We start from the raw sequence: 19,865 nt of genomic DNA, 5'->3' as shown, positions 1-19,865 counted from the left end.
CACAACTACTGAGCCGACATGCCACAACTACTGAAGCGCATGCCTAGAGCCCCTGCTCCGCGACAAGAGAAGCCACCACAATGAGAAGCCCATGCACCACAATGAAGAGTAGTCCCCTCTCGCCGCAACTAGAGAAAGCCCACACGCAGCAACGAAGACCCAACGCAGCCAAAAACAAAAAATAAATAAAATTTTTAAAAGATCTGTAATCCCGATTATAAAAAAATAAAATAAAATAATTTTTTTAAAAAATTAAGAAAAAAAGAGGAAACAAGGATGAATCCCAGTGCCATTTACCGGGAAAGATAAAGAGGAGAAGCAACTCTGAAGAAGAATAAAAGGCTTTGTCTTGGATCTGCTAAGCTGAAGAATTTTAAGTGGAGATGTGAAGTAGACAATTGTCGGAGTCAAGTTTCAAGGAGAGGTCAGGGCTAGAGATACAATTTTGGGAGTCACAGGCATCTACACAATGATTCAAAAGGCATACAATTTGATGACATTAGTGGAAATCAGCAAAGAAGACTAGACTGAGGATGCAAGTAAGGTAGAAGGAAAACCAGGAGTGTGGCCCAGAAGCCAAAAAAAGGGTTTCCAGCAGAGGGGGTGGTCACTTTCTATCTAACCTTAATGAACGATGAACACTTCTTAATGCTAAACAAAAAGTTTGCAAAGGACAAGAACTATTTCTTATTCATCTTGGCACCTTCTGCTCTACACACATCAGAAGTTCAACTCATGGTTACTGACTTAATGATTAGTAAGAGGGTCACAAATGCCCCCAAGTGAATGGCATTTGGGCAACATCTCATCTTTCTCAAGGTATTTCAGTCTGTAGCCAGATTTACCACACAATACCCCTTTCTAATAAATAATGAAAATTCTCGTTTAGTCCAAGTTTAATCATCTCAACTATTTTCTCATTGCCATTTCACCAAAAAACAGCATGTCCATCCATCAAATTTAGCAGCAATAAGAACAGTGCCAGACACATAGCAGGTGCTCAATAAATATTAGTTGGATGAATAAACGGACAGGGTAAGAGAGAGAAAAGGAAAGAGAAACAGTCTCTTATCCTACAGGATAAGAGAGATAAAATGATACAATAATTCTCTATGGATTTCATTTAACATCATATTTTCCTCAATAATTAAGACTATGAAGGAATAAACTTAATAAACTTAAAGAAATCTATTAAGATAGTAAAATCATCAGAGATTTCCATCTGGAAACAATAAATCAGTATTTTCTAAGTTCAATTTTTTTTTAAATAAATATTTACTCCCAAACCTCTCATATCCCTATAAGTAATTCATTTTACACAAAAAGATATGAAATAACCTTCCAAAGCCTAACAGAGGATTCAGGAGCTGGAAGAGAAAAAACATTCCCAAAGACTGTTTGAAAGTAGATTCATTCCACTTTTAGTTCAAAGAATTTTAAAAGAAACCCTGGTACTAACCAATACAGTCGGCCTTCCATATCTGCAGGTTCCGCATCCACAGATTCCACCAACCACAGGTTGAAAATATTCAGGAAAAAAAAAAATTCCAGAAAATCCCAAAAAGCAAAACTTGAATTTGCCATGCAGGCAATTATTTACTTGGCATTTACAGTGTTATTAGGTATCATAAATAATCTAGAGATGATTTAAAGTATATGGGAGGATGTGCATAGGTTATAAGCAAGTACTACCCATTTTACATAAAGGACTTGCACATCCATGGATTTTGGTATCCAAGAGGGTCCTGGAACCAATACCCATGGATACCAAAGGAAGACTATTCCCCCAAAAAAAGTCGAACATCCAAAAAACAAAAGACAGAAGTGCAGAAGAACTTGACTATTGAGTGAACTTTACCACTTACAATTTTTCTGCTAAGAACTCAGAAATTAAAATTCTGAAATACCTGAGGCACCGTAAGCACCAGAATACCACTGAGACTTCGGACCAGATGGAGAGGTTTCCTTCATACGATCAATCACATTTTCCGAAAGCTGAAAAAGCAACGTCAAAATAAAATCAATTATAAAAGAACAAGAAAGAAAACAGTACAGTAGCATCCAAGTAATTCAGCCATCCATATCAGTATGTATAACAAATGCCCTGAAGAAATTAGACTAAATCTAATAGCTATAACACTAAAAGCAAGTAAGAACAATTTTAAGATTTCAAGATGCACCCCACAGCACTACTTCATTTCTTCTAATGCACTGCTAATTGCTCATTATAAATAACTCTTTTCCTCATTTTATACTGTGCACTAAATTGTAATCTCTGAGAAAATGTAAGCCATCAGAACTCCTTCGACTTTCCTCCCCTGTCCTACAAATTAAGCTTGCAGCAGGCCTTAGCTCCTTCTTTCCCTCCAGTCCCAAATGAAATGGTGTCCCTCCCTCCCTCCCGTTCAAGGCTAACCACAAACAATCCCTCTTTCAACAGATTTCATTATGCACCAACTGTGTGCCAGCCAACTATGGGTGGCTGAAGTCATCAAGGTGCTTAAAGTCAAGAAGAAACAGACAATCATCATGCATTTAAATATAATGTGAAGGATGTTACTTAATGCAGTTGGCCTGTAATGGAAGAGCTGAGAGCACAATGGGCAGATGGGCAGGGCATCTAGACAGGCTGTGGGAGTGGGGTTGAGCCGGGGGCTGAGAAGGATGAAGAGTACTTAGAAAGAGAAGGAGTAGGATAAGAGTACTCTAAGAAGAGAGTACTGCATGAAGCTATAGTTAAGCAGCAGGGCTTATCAGCATAGCAAGGGGAAATATCAAGCAGGCAGTTGGCAACAGGGCAGGGGCTCTGAGGAACACTCAGGCTAGGAGATTTGAGAGTCATCAGCCCACAACACCCCCCACCCCGCAACTTATCAGATCATCCTTTTTTATTTTCTTCACAGCACTTACCACTATTTGATTCTTTCTTGTTTATTGCCTGCCTTTCTCACTAGAAAGAAAGCTCCAGGAAAGCATGGATTTGGCTGTCCTGTCTAGTATTATATCCCCAGAGCCTCAATAAGCCTGGTTAAATGAGTGAATGGTTAAATAAATGAAACTATATGAATGAATAAAAGAATGGCTGAAGCAGAAAGCTGAGGAGGGGGCTTAGTGAAAGGGAAGGTGAAGAGGGAAATAAGATTCTAGATTTTGAAGACTCCTAGTAAATCCTTCAAGTTAGGGAGTTGAACTAGATCCTGAGGACGGCTGGGCACTACTGAAGGATTTTAAGCAGGGTAATGACACAATCAGACTTGCATTTTAGAAAGATCACTCTAGCTACAGTGTGGAGAACAGACTGGAGGGGGACAAGAAAAGAAGAGGACCCCTGAAGGACGCTAAAGGACCAATTAAGAAGCTATTAAGCATATGTCCACACAAAGATTTGCCTGGGAATGTGCAGAGCAGCATTACTCATAATAGCAAACAAATACCCATATTCCAGTGAATGGATAAACAAAACATATATCCATACAATGGACTACAATTCATCAATAAAAAGAACTGAAGTTCTGATAGATGCTTCTATATGGATAGACCCAAAAAACAACTAAGTAAAGGAAGCCAGACACAGAAGGCCACATATTGTATAATCCTATTTACATGAAATGCCCAGAAAAGGTAACTCTATACAGACAGAAAATAGATAAGTGGTTGCCTAAGGCTAGGATAAGAATGGAGATTAACTAGAAATGGACATGGAGATTTTATTGGGATGATGAAAATGTTCTAGAACTGGACTGTGGTGATGGTTGCACAATTTTGCAAATTTATTAGAAAGCGTTGTACACAGAAAACAGGTGAATTTTATATGTAAATTACACCACAATAAAGTTGTTTTTAGAAAATAAAAAACACGTTCCAGGGAGAACACATTCAAAAGATATTTAGGATTCAGGGCTTCCCTGGTGGCGCAGTGGTTGGGAGTCCGCCTGCCGATGCAGGGGACGTGGGTTCGTGTCCCGGTCTGGGAGGATCCCGCGTGCCGCGGAGCGGCTGGGCCCGTGAGCCATGGCTGCTGAGCCTGCGCGTCCGGAACCTGTGCTCCGCAACGGGAGAGGCCACAGCAGTGAGAGGCCCGCGTACCGCAAAAAAAAAAACACAACAACAACAACAAAAAAAAGATATTTAGGATTCAAAATGGCTAACCTTCACTGAGTGCTTATTATGTGCCAGGCACCTACACTAAACTAAGCACTTGACCCACTTAATCCTTCACAACCCTGAGATACTTTTATTACCTCCATTGTATAGGTGAGGAAACTGAAGCAAAGCCAGATTAAATAATTTGCACTGGACCTTACAAGTTGTCAGCAATGCAGCCAGGATTCAAACCCAGGAAGTCTGAGTGTCAAGGTCACAGTCAGCTGTCTCCTTCACTGCCAGATTCATTGTCTGACTAGATGAGGGCGAAGCAGAAATCATCAAGAAGGTTTCCAGGTCAAGTAATGGGGTGATCCACCTCCCACATCCTTAAGAACCTTCTTCCAGTTTCCACTTCCTTAACACACCACTATCTGGCTTGTAACCCAATACAGCAGAGAAAGTGTTCCAGTAAAAGTCACCACTGATCAAATAAATAACCTTCTATATTTATGTTTATATAAATAAACTTTTTTATTTATACTTATAAAGCACCTAATTTATATGACTTCCCTTTGCTCACTCCCCTCTTCCGAAAACCCCTCCCCTGCTTTTCCAACATCCCTTCCTGCTTGTCCTAGGACTCTGGCTGAGTGTTCTCTCTTCTGCAGGCCTCCCCTCCCCTTGAATGCTAGAGGTCCCCACATTCTGTTCCTTGCCTTGATTTTCTTCTCACTCTACATGCTCTTGTTGGTACTCTCATTCACTCCCTTGATTTTTTAACTGCTGTTGATTAATGAATGAATTCTAAACCATTATCTCCAGCCCAAGAGCTGTATCCCAAAAGCCAGACCTAAACACTTAATTGCCTAATGGACACCTCCCCTGGGACAGACCACAAGCGCCTCAAACCCAACACGTCGCAAGCTGGATTCACGTTTGCCAAAAATCCCTTCTTCCTCTTGCTTTCCTTATCTCATTAATGACACCACCTCCATCCAGCTTCTAAATCAAAACATAGGACTTCTTGACTCTTCTCTCTCTTATTCTCTTAGCCATGACTTCCTCAACTCCTGAAAGTTTAACGAATTCATCATCTCTTCTCGCATCCCATTTCCCCTGCCCTAATTCATGGCACCATCAATATTCCTCCTAAAATGCAAATCTGATTATGGTAATCCCCGTTTCAAATCCTTCAATAGCTACCTCTGTTGACAAGAAAGTCCTGATTCTTCTGTGTGGCGTTCAAGACTTCCTCTTCATTTGGTTATGGCCTAACTCTCCAACCTCAGCTTCCATAGCTTTTCCCCCAAGACCTCATACCCTGTTCTCCACCCACACTGGCTACTTGTTGCCATCTCTTTGCCTTTATACATGGCTACATTGCCTTCTCCCTGGGCCCCTGGGGAGAGAACTGCCTTTCAAAATTCAGTTCAAACATCCTAAAGCCATTTCATTCCAATTCTGCTTACCCAACGCTACCCTTCTTGTGCCCCACAGGTACCTTGCACAAATTTCCAGTGCAGTGCTCCAGTGACAGAACAAGCAACTGCCTTTCTGCAAAACTGTGAGCTCCTGTATTAGTCATTCAACAAGGTTTACTAGGCCAAGCACTAATTGAGGCCCTTGTGAGACATCAGTGAACAAAACAGTTTGTACCTGAACTGTTACTTACATCTCATGACCCAAACCAGAATGGAGGTGAGACAGTAAAGGGAAAGTCCACAGCTCAAAAGTTGTGACCTTTTAAGGAAAAACCATGACTCCTTTCTTGGAAGAGAAGTGGAAGTTAGGAAGGAGAGTGCCAAGGGACTTTGCTTTTCTAACAACTGACAGCCACTGAGACTGTTGCTGCAACTCATCTACAAAGCTGAGCTACATCTTAGGAAGAACCCCTCGAGACTGACTCCAATCCTCTCAATTCACAAGTGAGAAGAAAGAGGTCCTGAGTAACATCCAGCTACTGGCAGCATCAGGACAGCAACCAGTAACCCCCATTCTCTAGTCCAGTGCCTTCTCCACTATTAAATAATACACTCCTTAATCACACACAATAAAGTAAAAATGTATCACTTCCTCTTAAAGAAATAAAATGAGCCTTATTAAGTTTTAGAATCTTAAATCTATTTTAACTGATATATAATTTATATAAAGTTTACTCAATATATAAGGTAATATACTGCATAATATACATTTAATGTACCATGTTAACATAGTATGCTGTAATGTAAATATGTATATTTTATATTACATATGATATATACTATGTATTATATCATATAATACATATGTTATAAATGTAATAATAATTTACGTGTTTAAAGCTAATATATATAAAGCTAATTTGACATATATAATTTCATATGTTACAAGAAGCTGGCCCAGAATAGAGGAAGAAGCACTGGTCACCTACTAGCTATATAACCCTCAGTGGGCCTCACTTTCCTCATCTGAAAACAGTGAAAATAACACCTACCACTGGAGTTACAGCGGAAGGATTCCAAGATGCACTGCAGACTACAACATGCTACACAAATACCTGGCAGAGTTATTACTAACACAACTCCAGCCATTAGGACTTCAACAGGTCATTCATCTCGGTTCACGTTCGTCAGCTCCGCCCAAGTTTGTAATGAGCTCCTTCTCTATGTGGTGTATGAAGACAAGGCCTACAGCTATTGCCAGAAGCAGCTGCATTAAGTCCTGGTCCGAGTATATACGGTGCCCGTTTATCCCTCTCTACGCTCTTTGCATAGTAAAAGTACAAGTCTCTTTCAATATAAACATTAATTATTTCTTATTTCATTGTTAACTTTTTATTTGTCTGGCTTATCTGATGCTTCAAAACTTGTACTTAATGTCAATCAATTCAAAACATTTCCCAATAAGGTCTTTAGTTATACCTCAGTAAATTGATAAGCATGTCATCCAAGGGAACACAACTCATTTTTTAAGTTGATAAACACGTTGCAGAGTTGCCTTGAGAGTCAACCTCTCTTTTTTGTCCTTAGAATCGTTCACACATGTATCCTCAGGCCCTCCCAAAGGAGCACCCATGGAAGCCTGCAGTTGCATCTCTGCCTACTCAAGCAATCTACCCTCTCCCCAGTCCAGTCACAACTATGCTGACAGAAGGCAATAGCTGGGCTATACTTTGTATCTCAAGCTGATACTCACTGAACTGACCTCCCAGCTGCAGTAATAAGTTCAGGCCTGCACTCTCACCTGATCTCCTCTGTGAACTGGGGGACTCGCTTGTGAAGCAGCTGACAAGATTTAGGGATGCTGGCCTGGGTTATACACACAATATGCAGCTGGAGAACAACTCTTCTTTGTGATGCAACCTGACCCCAAAAGGGGTCAAAGGTAAAACATAAGCTTCTGCAAGAGCTGGACAAGCAGCCTCTGTATCAGCAGCAACTTCTTTAGGAAACATCTTTCCTTAAACAGGGTACGTCTTTCAGAAAATCTTTTTTCCTATTTAAAGATCTATACCTACTATACCTGGTTTCCAGACATCTCTGGAATCTCCACCAAGGCAAATACCAAGTGCAATTTACAGAAATTATTTGTAGCAAAGAAACACACACATTAATGCTAGAATTATGCCCTGGGGTCCATGGATTCTGGAGTCTATGGATTAATTCCTCAATGGTATGCAAAATTTTCTGCTTATTGCATTATTCTGGGTAGAGTCCATAGCCTACAGATTTACAATAGTCTGTGAACTAAAAGTTAAGAACCACTGTTCTAATATAAGGGAGAACGAAAAGAAGAGGGCCTGCCAGCAGAGCTGAATTCAGTTCACTGACTTTGATTATCCACCCTATTCTCTACTGCTCCTGAAGACAAATTTAGGTAAATGGGACTTGCCAATTTCCAGTCTGTACTACACCCCATACCAACACGTGCCCCAGAGAAGAGGAAAAGGTTGTGTCATCTTCTATAGTCTTCCCAACCACCTTGGTTGGTCTTATCTAAAATCAGCACAAGTACACCACTCAACAACCCAGAATCTAGTATTTTCTCAGAAACAAGAGACTGCGTGAGATGGACAATGATAAAGTATTTCTACTTCCAAGGAACAGAGTAAAAGGAGGAAGAGAACTCCTTTTTAAGTTGCCCCTCTCCAAGAGGCTGAGATAGGAACCACATGAGACAGAAACAAATCAGACCCTCACCTCCATGATAGGGTGTCTTCAACTTCTTCCAGGTGTTTCTTATCAAACTGATTGAAGGACTCAGACCCACTTTTCTCACTTGGTCCTCTTTCCATGTAACACAGGTCATTTTCTTTTCACTACCATTTCAACACAAAGGCTTCAAAAACTGCCACTATTATTTGGAAGACATTACTCCCTAATACTTACTTAAGGGGGACTATTCTATACTATCATATACACATGTATAATTTTTAGCTTATGTCTGTAGATTATCACTTGTGTTCTTTGCATTTGTTATTAGTGGAAAACATGAACTTCTACCGTCTGTATGAAAATCCTAGAAAGCTTATCATGGTAAATATATACGCAAGAGATTCATGGAACCTAAAGTGGAAAGGGACCAGTCAACTACTCCAACAACGTTCCTCAGGAGTCCCAACGACTGACTGGATTTGTAGCCTCTGTTAATGGACCCTCTCCAGGATCCTCAACCAAATCCCACATGAAATAACTTAGGGGCTCTCAACTGCTAATACTTCCCAAAGCACAGCTTGTGTTCCACCTCAGTATCCTTGCTACCATAACTGGCTCCTGTGAATTTCAGCTTGCGACTTCATGGCCAGTTGAAGAGATTAGTTTATGCCTGGAAAGCATGATAAATATTACTTTGAAAATGATATTCATCGAAGTTGACATTTGCTCTGGAAGAGTTCACTCACAGCTTTGATGTTTCAGATAAACTTGTGAAAGACTGATTGGAAGGCACACTTCCTAAGCAGGCACAGCAGGTGCTCAGAAACGTCCTATTAAGCACATGTAATATGAGTAATCAAAATGCTTGGTCTTTCCATCACAATAAATTTATTTTAGGCTTGGGAGAGGAGGGCAAGGCAAGAGGGTGGCCTTTCATCCAACCCATGAGTTCAAAGTTGGAATCAGGTGTAAGAATACAGGTTATTTTATGGAAGGGGGGAGGGGGAACTGTTGACTGCTGAGGATAAGGGGAAAGAGAAAACCAGGACCCAATAAACAACATGAAAATAACACCTGGTGAGAAGAAACTTTAAACTTAACATTGTAAGTCCTTTAATTGCTAACTGCTTAGGATCTCAGCAAGAAAAATCTGGAAAAATGTGATCTATTAATAAATGCAGCCTAGTTACTGAAAACCTTATGTTGTTTACTCAATATTACCCCTTGTATATTAAGATAAATGAAGATGAAATTACTACCCTTATCAGTGGAACCCAAAATTGGTTTTCCATCAGCGACTGAGTCTGCTGCATTGTTGGCACACTCTTTTTTTTTTAAATTAAAGCTTTATTGTTATGAAAAAAGGTAACCACAGGTGATATGGTCACAGTGGTCCAAAAGGAAATGCTCTAAACATAGAAGCAGGAGGCCTGGAAAAGTGGTGTACACAGAAGTAAGGGAAAAGTATAAAAGAAATAGGAGTTATTCTCTTCATGAGAAACTAACAAAAGGGGTCCAAAGAGGGCAAATTTGGTAAAGCCAAAAACCACCAGAGAGAAACACATGTAGTGTGTTTAGGTGTTACTGTTAAGGTGAACACATTTTCTTTTAATTTTTATTGTACTTGATTTATAATATTGTGTTAATTTCTGCTGTACAGCAAAGTGAATCAGTTACACATAAACATATATCCACTCTTTTTTTTTTAGATTCTTTTCCCATATAGGCCATTACAGAGTATGAGTAGAGTTCCCTGTGCTATAAGCAGGTTCTTATTAGTTATCTATTTTATATATAGTAGTGTGTATATGTGGCACACTCTTATTCTTACGAGTGATGGCATAAATGTTAGAACACTGGGCATATCTGGAATGTCTTCCTCAGCCAAGCTGAACTAACCTATTTGCAATTCAACCCTGAAGTGTGGGCTTCATCAGCACTATGCTTCAATCAACTGAGCTAAAGACACTGGCTCACTCATGACACTGAGACTTCCCCTCAGGAGAAACAAAAGGACTGTTTCAAGCTGAGAAAAATATAAAGATCAGCTTAAAAACATCTAGGGCTTCCCTGGTGGCACAGTGGTTGAGAGTCTGCCTGCTGATGCAGGGGACACAGGTTCGTGCCCCGGTCCAGGAAGATCCCACATGCCGCGGAGCGGCTGGGCCCGTGAGCCATGGCCGCTGGGCCTGCGTGTCCGGAGCCTGTGCTCCGCAACGGGAGAGGCCACAGCAGTGAGAGGCCCGAGTACTGCAAAAAAAAAAAAAAAAAAAAAAGAACTTTCTGAGGTCAAACTGCTTTATTTACTAGGATCAGGCATCATACTTCCAAAAATGTGAGGCTCCAAATTCAGGTTCAGCAGAGAGTGTGTTATTGAAACTAGTGCTGGTATGCTGACACCCTAGAGAAAAATCAAGTTTTCAGTTAATGTATCAAGCATATTCAGGGAGCATTTAAAAATTCTCTCCAATGTCTTGGACAGAACAAAGTGTACTACTCCTAGTGGTACAAAAACTTGCAATCCTATCTCAAGGTCTATCAGGCTGGCAGACCCTAGTCTTGAAGCCACTGGGCCTAGTCCAAAACTCAGGCACAGCAGGCCACAGAGAAGGGGCCTGGAAAAGACAAGATGTCAAGTGAAAGAAAAGTGAAGGAGGGAGAACGAGAAGTCACCCGAGGCAGGGCCGAAAAGTGTGTGTGTGTCGGGGGAATGGGTGCTGTCAGTGGGAGAGTACTAAACAACAGAGTAGATAAAGGGTTCCTTAAAAGGCCAGTTCATCCTGAGAGAGGCCTTGTGGGCAGTGCAAAAGCAGGCTTTGGATCCTGAACCCAGGAGAAGACAGACAAGCCCCATTTCACAGATGGGTACAGTGAGGAAGGGGTTTCAAATAAAGTCCCACAACTACTGAGCAATACAGTCTACACTGGACTGTGAGCCCTTGGAGGATCTAAAGCAACCTGGCATCCGCCAGCCGCCCCAGCACAGTGCTCAGCACTTGGCCCACGACCAGCAAATATCTCTGAATGGATGTCCCACGTCTTGAAAAACTTCAAACTTCTTTGCAAAGAACTCAGCTTCAGGCCGGACAACACTGGGGGGCCGGACGGAGGAAACCAGGCTGAGCGGAACCCGGAAAGGCCAGGTCCGAGTCCGAGTACTGGCCCTCCGCCCGCCCACTGTCACTCACCCGGATGCCCTTCACCACGGTAATGTTCTCATTCTCGTCCGCCTCGAAAGTGACCCGGCGGGTGCTGGCCGTCCCGCCCATGGTTTCTGTTTCTGCGCCCGCAGACACCTAGCGCGGACCCACAAGCACCACAGGCCCCGCGCGCACACAAGCGCGTGGACAGGCCCGGACTCTAGCTTTCCACAGGAGGAGCAAGGCCACGACCCCAAGAAGCAAGGAGAAGCCGCCGGTCGTGAGCTCCCGCCTCCTCCGGTCACGCGCCACAACAAATATGCCTCCGATTGGTCGAGGATACGAATGGCCCGCCTCTCTTCGGGAGGGGCGCTAAGATTGGTTGGCGCGGACCCGGATGCTATGGCAACAAGTGGTTCCTGACAAGGTTCCCGGAGCCCACTGGGTGTATTGGGAATTGTAGTCTTGATCTGGTACGATGGGTGCTGGTACTTTCTCGTCCTTATACCGTGAGCGCCAGAGGAGCATCGCCTTGTGGGAGTTGTGCTTTTGACTGCAGAAACGGCATCTAACTGGGCAACTTTCAAGGAAGTTCATTCATCTGACAAAGCGCGCTTTGAGGATAGTATTCTAGAAGTTTAGGCCAGCGAGTTAAAAGATGTAATCTCTTTCCTAAAGGAACTCACCGTTTAATGAGGGAGATGCACTCTCCCAATAGAGCCATTCCTAGATTCCTGTAAACAAATCCCCGAGGCAAAACGTAGCCTTTATTTTAGTCTTAGCCAGTAAAAAATACAAAAAAAAAAAAAAAAAATCACCACTGCATTTGGCCTGTGGCTTTATTTCATGAACTATGTACTTTTTCTTTTTTGTAAAGTAAAATTTTAAATATGGTTTTCAAATCTGCATGTGAGAAAACAGAGAAAATTATTTATTAGCACCAAGCATGCAGAGCATTCACTTTTGTGTGTCTCCTTCCACCTCAGTTACATAAGCTAGTTAAACCATAATAAGAAGAGGCAGAGAAAAGTGATTGCCAGAGATGGTGTAAATTCGTGGAGGAATTAAAACTGCATCAGAAAAAGTTGAGTTTTATTTTGGAAAGTGTCTAGGTAGTATGTCACCTCTACAAGATACATAAATAATGTTTAAGTTGTCTACATGCACATTTAGAAATTATTTTTTGCTAAATATTCTGTGACATGTATAAATTTACCCATATGACCTTAGTCTTACAGAGGCATATGTAGTCTCTTTAGAAATAAGGTTAGTGATGGTATTATCTTCAGGTAGTCCATTTCAACATTAAAGGCAGCCAGCCACAACACAGCATGCATCCTCTTATTACAAAGGTATACACGAAAATGCAGTCACATTTTTGAGCTCCAGTTATGTGCTGATTTATTACTATAGAAATCTTTAGGGCAGAGACTATGTCTTTTTCACCTCTGTATCCCCGGTCAGTGGCAGAGTATTGAGTTTATTACATGTCGTCATTTTGTTCTTTTCAACATATACATATCCAAATTGTACGATGCTACTTTGCAGTTTTGAGACTACATGTTACTTTGTACCTGTTCTCAAGTTGCATAAAATGTTTCAACCTTCTTTCTATAGGAAACTAAAAATCCCAGGAATTATGTTTTTTATTTCTTTGGGACCTCCCCTCCACAAATATACCCTCCTAATTATACCCCAATATATAGCATGTATTGGAGGTTCTACATAAAACAGATGCACAATAAATTCTTACCAAAATAACGAATTACAAAGGAAGAGTTCCTTGGAGGGAGTAGAGAGATGAAGGAACAGCTAGTTACCTTGAATATACTTATCTCCTTAAAATATTAAATGAGTTCTTTCAACCAAATAAAGATGATGTAGGCTAACCATGAGAAGGTAGTGATGAGAAGGTAGTACATAATACAGGAACATGTAAGTGGTCTTATCAGGCAATCTAAAAATACTTTAGATATACAATAAAGTATTTTTAACTGTAGTGGATTTTGAAAGTCCTCATCACAAGAAAAAAAAGGTGTAACTATGTATGGGGAACAGAACTTAGCTAGACTTACTGTGCTGATCATTTCACAATATAGACAAATATTATGTTGTACCCCTCAAAATAATATAATGTTGCATGTCAGTTATACCTCAATTTTTAAATTTTAAAAATTAAAATACTAGAATTCATAATCCATTCCAATCAACATTACAAAGAAACCCTCTGAATTTAAAAAAAAATCTTATCTTGGATAAACGCCTACTATAACCATAGTATTCTATCCATATTAATTACAAAGCCAGGCCATTCCTACAGCCCCTTCTAAAGAAAACTTCTTGAGGTACCCAGAACCTGTGGTCTCCCTTTCTGTCTGGTCACAGCTTATTAGTGATCATCTAACCCAAAGGCAGCGTATATTAGCCAGAGAATTATGAGCTGGAATGTGAAGCTTTGCCCAAACAAAAATCATAGCTAACACTTGAGACAATCAGATTCTCTGTATCTTTTTTCTTTCTTGCCTCTATTTAAACTTGAAAATTCAGAGCACAGAAAAAAATAGCAAAGAGAGAAGCTGTGATACTGAGTAAGACCATGAGGCAAACTAAAGATAGGTGGAAACAGAAATTGTAAGGAGAATTAAAGGTATCCATATTGGAAAATAAGTACAACTATCTCTATTTACAGATAATGACATTGTAAATAGAAAAGTCCCAAGAAATCCACTAAAGTCTATTGGAACTAATTTTTTAAAAGTTCAGCAAGGGGCTTCCCTGGTGGCGCAGTGGTTGAGAGTCCGCCTGCCGATGCAGGGGACACGGGTTCATGCCCTGGTCCGGGAAGATCCCACATGCCGTGGAGCGGCTAGGCCCATGAGCCATGGCCGCTGGGCCTGCACGTCCGGAGCCTGTGCTCTGCAACGGGAGAGGCCACAACACTGAGAGGCCCACGTACCACAAAAAAAAAAAAAAAAAAAAAAAAGGTTCAGCAAGATTGTAGGATAGAGGGGCAACATACAAGAATCAACTGTATTTCTATATACTAGCAATTAACAAGTCAAAATTAAGAAAACAATTTCATTTATACTAGCATAAAAAAACATCTCAAATGTTCATTAACTAATGACTGGATAAAGGAAATATAGTGTATCCAGACAACAGAATATTATACAGCAATAAAAAGGACTGAAGTACTGGCATATGCTACAATATGCATGAACCTTAACAACATTATGCCAAGTGAAAGGACAGACACAAAAGACCACATACTGTATGATTCCATTTAAATGAACTGTCCAGAATAGGCAAATCTATAGAAAATGAAACCAATTGGACTTGTCAAAGGCAGGGAAGGGGTGAGATGGGGAGTGACTTCTGGTTGGTGCAAAGTTTCTTTTTTGGGGGGTGATAAAAATGTCCTTAGATTTTAGTGGTGACTGTACAAATCCATAAATATAGTAACATTCATTAAATTGCACACTTAAAATGGATGAACTTTATAATATGTGAATTACGTTATCAATAAAGCTGTTAAAGAATGTATAGCTATCCAAATGTGATAGAAATGTATGTATTATTCAACAAAGTCCAAAATGGGGGTGGAGGTTAAAGAAAAAGAAAGAGACTGTGGGAAGCTTCAAGGTGTTGAAAAATAAGCCAATCAAAAGAGAGACTAGAATAAAACAGACCTTCAAGGGACCTCCCTGGCAGTCCAGTGTTTAAGACTCCAGCTTCCACTGCAGGGGTGTGGGTTTGATCTCTGGCCAGATAACTAAGATCCCACACGCCACTGGGTGTGACCAAAACGAACAAACAAGCAAAAAGAATTAGCTTAATGTCCTACAAGTAACAGAGTACTGTAGTGAAGACCCACAAGTCCAGAAGCTTCTAGGATTGCCTGGAATTCAGACAGGCCTTCCAACTGCAGTTTTTGCAATGGCTGGCTCAATCAAAACACCTAGTCTTCTTCAGGCCCAGCTGTTCCATGTTTCATAGGTTCTGGGGCATCTTACCAAGGAATCTTCCTAATCACATGAGCACTACTCAAATATCTATAATAATACAACACATTTTCTTCAGTCTCGGGCCATGAAACCAGCACTCTAAGTAAAAACATTGGATGTACACAGTTTACTTGGATGCCATGTGGAGAACTAGTTTGATTCTTCATCAATCTTAGTTTGACCATCAAGTAATATTACCTTCATCCTGAGCGATTTCTTACTTTTCCACCATGCTGAACCTTTGGAATTAATGCTGCAGATAAACAAAAAACAAACAAACAAATAAATGCTTTTGCTGTCAAAATTCCAATCATCCCTAATGGCCCCCCTCCCCTGAAAACAAATCCACCCAGTCTTCCAAATCACTATCACAAACAAAACTCCAGAAGGAAGAAGGTTTGTACTACATACTTTTCAATCCCAACTTTAAACAAAAAGTTGCAGAAGGAGAAATCCTGGTGTACAGGATTGTATGTATTGACTGTAGTACAATCAATATAAGGACATTCCGAAAATATGGACTAAAACTTATCTCACAAGCCATAACAGGACATCAGCCTTAAAGCCTTCCCAACCAAATATTGTATGTAGAATCATATAAAAAACAGTGAAATCCTAAAATAGTGGTTCTCAACGTACGTGGAAGCTGGGGCACAAGTGTGCTTACGTGACATATTTTGAGTGCAAGAATTTAGGGCAGCACACTTGAAAAGATTATAAAACCCAAAATAGCATGAAACAAGTCAGCATTACAATTACAAGGCATTCACAGGTACAGTATAACAATGTTTCTCTGTATCTCTGAAAGTATCCACAGTAATGGCACAAATCACGTGGTCTCCCTTTAGTATCCCATCACTGTTGAAGTAAAACCTATTACTGCACTACCCATGCATCTAGTAAAATCGTGAGTCTTAATAGTACCCTTTGCCACTAATTTCTTGTTCACAATAAATTGTATACGCTGTGCCACATTGTGTCATAGGGTAGACTCTGGTGAGCAACCTGCTTAACAGATACATATACAGTTAAAATAAATTTTACACATGGACTGTAACTTGGCAATGCACCAAGATTTCCTGGTACCTTTGGCATAGAGATTATTCTAGAATAAAGTCTCAACAAATTTATAGCAGTTTTCTAAAAGGCCGTTCTCTGTCATTTCCTGGACAGTCTTCCGTTATACTGTTTTCATTTTCATGTTTTTTCTCCTCATCCTACGTTCATCAGAATATAGTGGCTAAGATACTGAGGGTTGCTATCTGGGCATTGGAGGAGAAATGCCCAGGGAGTGAGAGACCAACCCATCCTAGCTCCTGTCTTGTCTACTCTCAAGCCCGGCAAGGGTCCCAGGGCCCTTTATTTCCTTTGTGTTGGATTTGGAGTGATCATCTCTGACAAGCAGAGCCCAAGTCAGAAGAGGCTCATTTCTCATCTCTAATCCTTAAATAGACACAAATATCCCATCTGTCATCTCTCCCGAATGGCTCCTCTGGCCTTGATGAATTTTCAAACCATTTTTATTTGAGAGCACAGGGACATTCTCCTAACCTTTTAACAATACCTACCTGTCATGGATCTTGAGAGATTTCTGAAATGCAGGCTGTTAGTCTCTTTACTTCCAAATAAAAAATGCTTGAAATGCATCAAGGTTACATGAGCACTTCTGCTGTGATGTTGGACAGGCAGAGAAATGCCTGTTTATTGAAGCTAATGGTATAGAAATGTCCCTAAGTACACATTCTACAAAGTGGTCCTCATCCGCAAGTGTTGTCTTCTTTGGTTCCACTTTTGCCCCGGCTCAGAGAGGCATCCAAGGAGGGCACTTCAAGAGCACCTCAACTCCAGTGAAACTCTGTTCTACTCACATCTTCCAAAGCACAGGGTATCCCACCCTCAGGCTGGAACAAGAGTCTGGACAATGCAATTCATTTATTAGGAATCACAGGATTTTCAAGTGGAAGTGGCCTGGACAACCATCTAATCTTCCTCTTTGTTTCTCAGAGAGGCTGAGTTGCTCAAGACCACACAGCCTCCTTACATCAGAGCCTGAGAGTATTCCAGATCTCTAGTCATTCAGTTTAGTACTTTGCCACCACTTCGTGCTTCTCTCCCATGAGAAAGTACCCTCACGAGCCTCACATGCTAGGCTCTGATGCCCAGTACGAGATATTGCAGTGGATGCTGGAACCATGGCAACCGAGATTATTAAGCAGAGATGGGGAGAGACAGTGCACAGCTGTGAGATGGTGATGCAGGTGTCCAACACAGAGGTGGCTTAAGCCTAGCATGAATAATTATAGCTTCCCAGTGTAAATATTAGAGGCTTCATCCTTTCATTTGCTAATCATGCCCTAGCTAATGACCCAGCAAATCCACTCCTATGAATATACACAACAGACATGAATGTTTATGTCTCCCAAAAGACACAAACAGAAATATTCATTGCAGCTTTATTCACAAGAGCCCTAAATGTCCATCAGCTTTAGAATGGATAAATAAATTGTGGTATATTCATTCAATGGAATGCTATACTACAATGAAAAACCACAAACTATTGCTTCCTTGTATCTTGTAGGTGGGGATTGTGTCTTATTCAACTTCCTATTGCACCTATCTGGAGTCCGTTGCCTCTGATGTATGTTTGTTAAATGATTAATTAACATAAACCAAGCACATCCTCCTTTATAGAGAGCCAGTATAATGCAGTGGAGTCAGAAACCTTAGGCTCTCACCCCAACTTTGTGATTTGTAAAGGGACACCTAACGTGGGACCTTGGATCGAACTTTTAATTTCTCTAATTCTTGGTTTGCTCATCTCTAAAAATGAATAATACCTCCATAATCTCAATTAATGGTAATATACAAATAACCTTACAGGTTATGAAGATTTCAGGAGAATTTTTAAATTAAGTGTAAAAGTAGTTTGGAAAACTTCATAGAATTAAAAAAAAATGGGACTTCCCTGGTGGTCCAGTGGTTAAGACTCCATGCTTCTACTGAAGGGGTGCAGGTTCAATCCCTGGTTGGGGAACTAAGATCCCACATGCTGTGGGGCATGGTCAAAAAAAAAAGAATTTAAAAAAGTGACTAAGATGTGAGGATACATGTCCTCTTTTCCTCACTCTTGCCCAATAAGATACATACATGCTTGTCCTCTCTCAGTTCCCTCTTTCCTTTTTCTCCATCCCCACCCCTGGGCAGAAAGGGCTTCTCACGGGAGGCAGAGGCATGAAGACGGTGGATCTGGACCAGAAGTGCCTGAGTGGACTACAAGAGAGACCAGCAGAAGAGGGAGAGGGAGAGAAGGGAAGAGAGGAAGAGCGAGCAGTGTTATAGAGGAAAGCTGTGGAGACTATAGAAATGGACATAGACACAGACACACGTAGATACAGACACAGATACGTACATGCTTGTTTGTGTGTATGTGTATATATACACTGCAGAGAGGGTTCCAGGGGTATGAGTGATTAGGAATTGGAGAATCAAGTGACAAGGGAGGTAAGGAAAGTCAATATATGTTTCTGTGACTATGAATTGGCTCCACTTTATTGCCTTTCACTAGATGCCAGTTGCAGTCAGCGTTTTCCAGAGAAACATAAATAGTAGGAGATTGGATGGATGGATGGATAGATAGATGATAGATGATAGATAGATAGATAGATAGATAGATAGATAGATAGATAGATAGATAGATGTTTATTTCAAGGAATTGGCTTACGGAGGCGGGGGGCTGGCAAGTCTGAAATCTGAAGGATGGGCTGGCAGCCTGCGAACTCTGGGGCAGAAGCTGATGCTGTAGTTTTGAGGCAGAAATCCTTCTTCCTCAAGGAAGCCTCAGTTTTACAATTAAGGCCTTTCAACTGATCAAGTGAGACCCACCCACAATATCGAGGATCATTTCCTGTGCTTAAAGCCAACTGATTGTAGATGTTAGTCAATTCTACAAAATACTTCCACATGGACACCTTGATTAGTGTATGATTGAACAAATGGTACGTAACCAAGTTGACACATCAAACAGACCATCACGTTGGTATGGATTGGATCTGCTTACATTTTTGTCTCTGGACTGTTTCTTGGCTGTCCTGTCCCTGAACCACATGGTGCAATGGGATTTACTGCTGTTGATGATTATAAAGTCTCGCACATACAAACAGAGGGACCAGTGCCATTCCACGGATTAAGCCGGTGCTGCGCAAAGCATTTTTGATGATTAAAATTGTGGGGTGAAAAAGAAAAAAAAATTGGGCAGGTGGGCATTCCGGCTCTGCCCTTAGAGGATTCCTGGGAAAGGGCCTTCTCTCTGAGGGTGGGCAAGCTGCATGTAGACATCCCAGGGGGAAGAGCTGGCCTAAAGGAAGGCTGGTTTCTTGAGAGAGAGCAGTCTGACGCTTGATGTGCTGATTCGCATCCACGGTAACTTACTCAGTGCATGTGTCTGCCAGTCCAAAGGCGTTATCTGTATGTAAACAGAAACACCTCCTAAGAAGAAAGAGGGG

General features: G+C 41.0%; 1 protein-coding gene across 2 annotated transcripts in view; it reads right to left on the bottom strand.

The window, feature by feature from the left end:
• Positions 1–11,641, bottom strand: part of CHCHD3 (coiled-coil-helix-coiled-coil-helix domain containing 3) — a 287,932-nt gene extending 276,291 nt beyond the window's left edge. For both annotated transcript variants that reach the window (XM_060305301.2, XM_030853845.3), the window contains exons 1-2: positions 11,408–11,641; positions 1,908–1,995 (exon numbers count right to left, since the gene is read on the bottom strand). In XM_060305301.2, the coding sequence (XP_060161284.1) occupies positions 1,908–1,995; positions 11,408–11,488 (169 nt within the window). In that variant the 5' untranslated portion in view covers positions 11,489–11,641. The remainder of the gene's footprint in view (positions 1–1,907; positions 1,996–11,407) is intronic.
• Positions 11,642–19,865: the final 8,224 nt, after the last annotated feature.

The sequence above is a fragment of the Globicephala melas genome, chromosome 9 (assembly GCF_963455315.2).
Source record: "Globicephala melas chromosome 9, mGloMel1.2, whole genome shotgun sequence".
Classification (NCBI taxonomy): Eukaryota; Metazoa; Chordata; class Mammalia; order Artiodactyla; family Delphinidae; genus Globicephala; species Globicephala melas.
The sequence above is the reverse complement of the archived record's forward strand: the minus strand, read 5'-3'. Positions and strand labels throughout refer to the sequence as shown.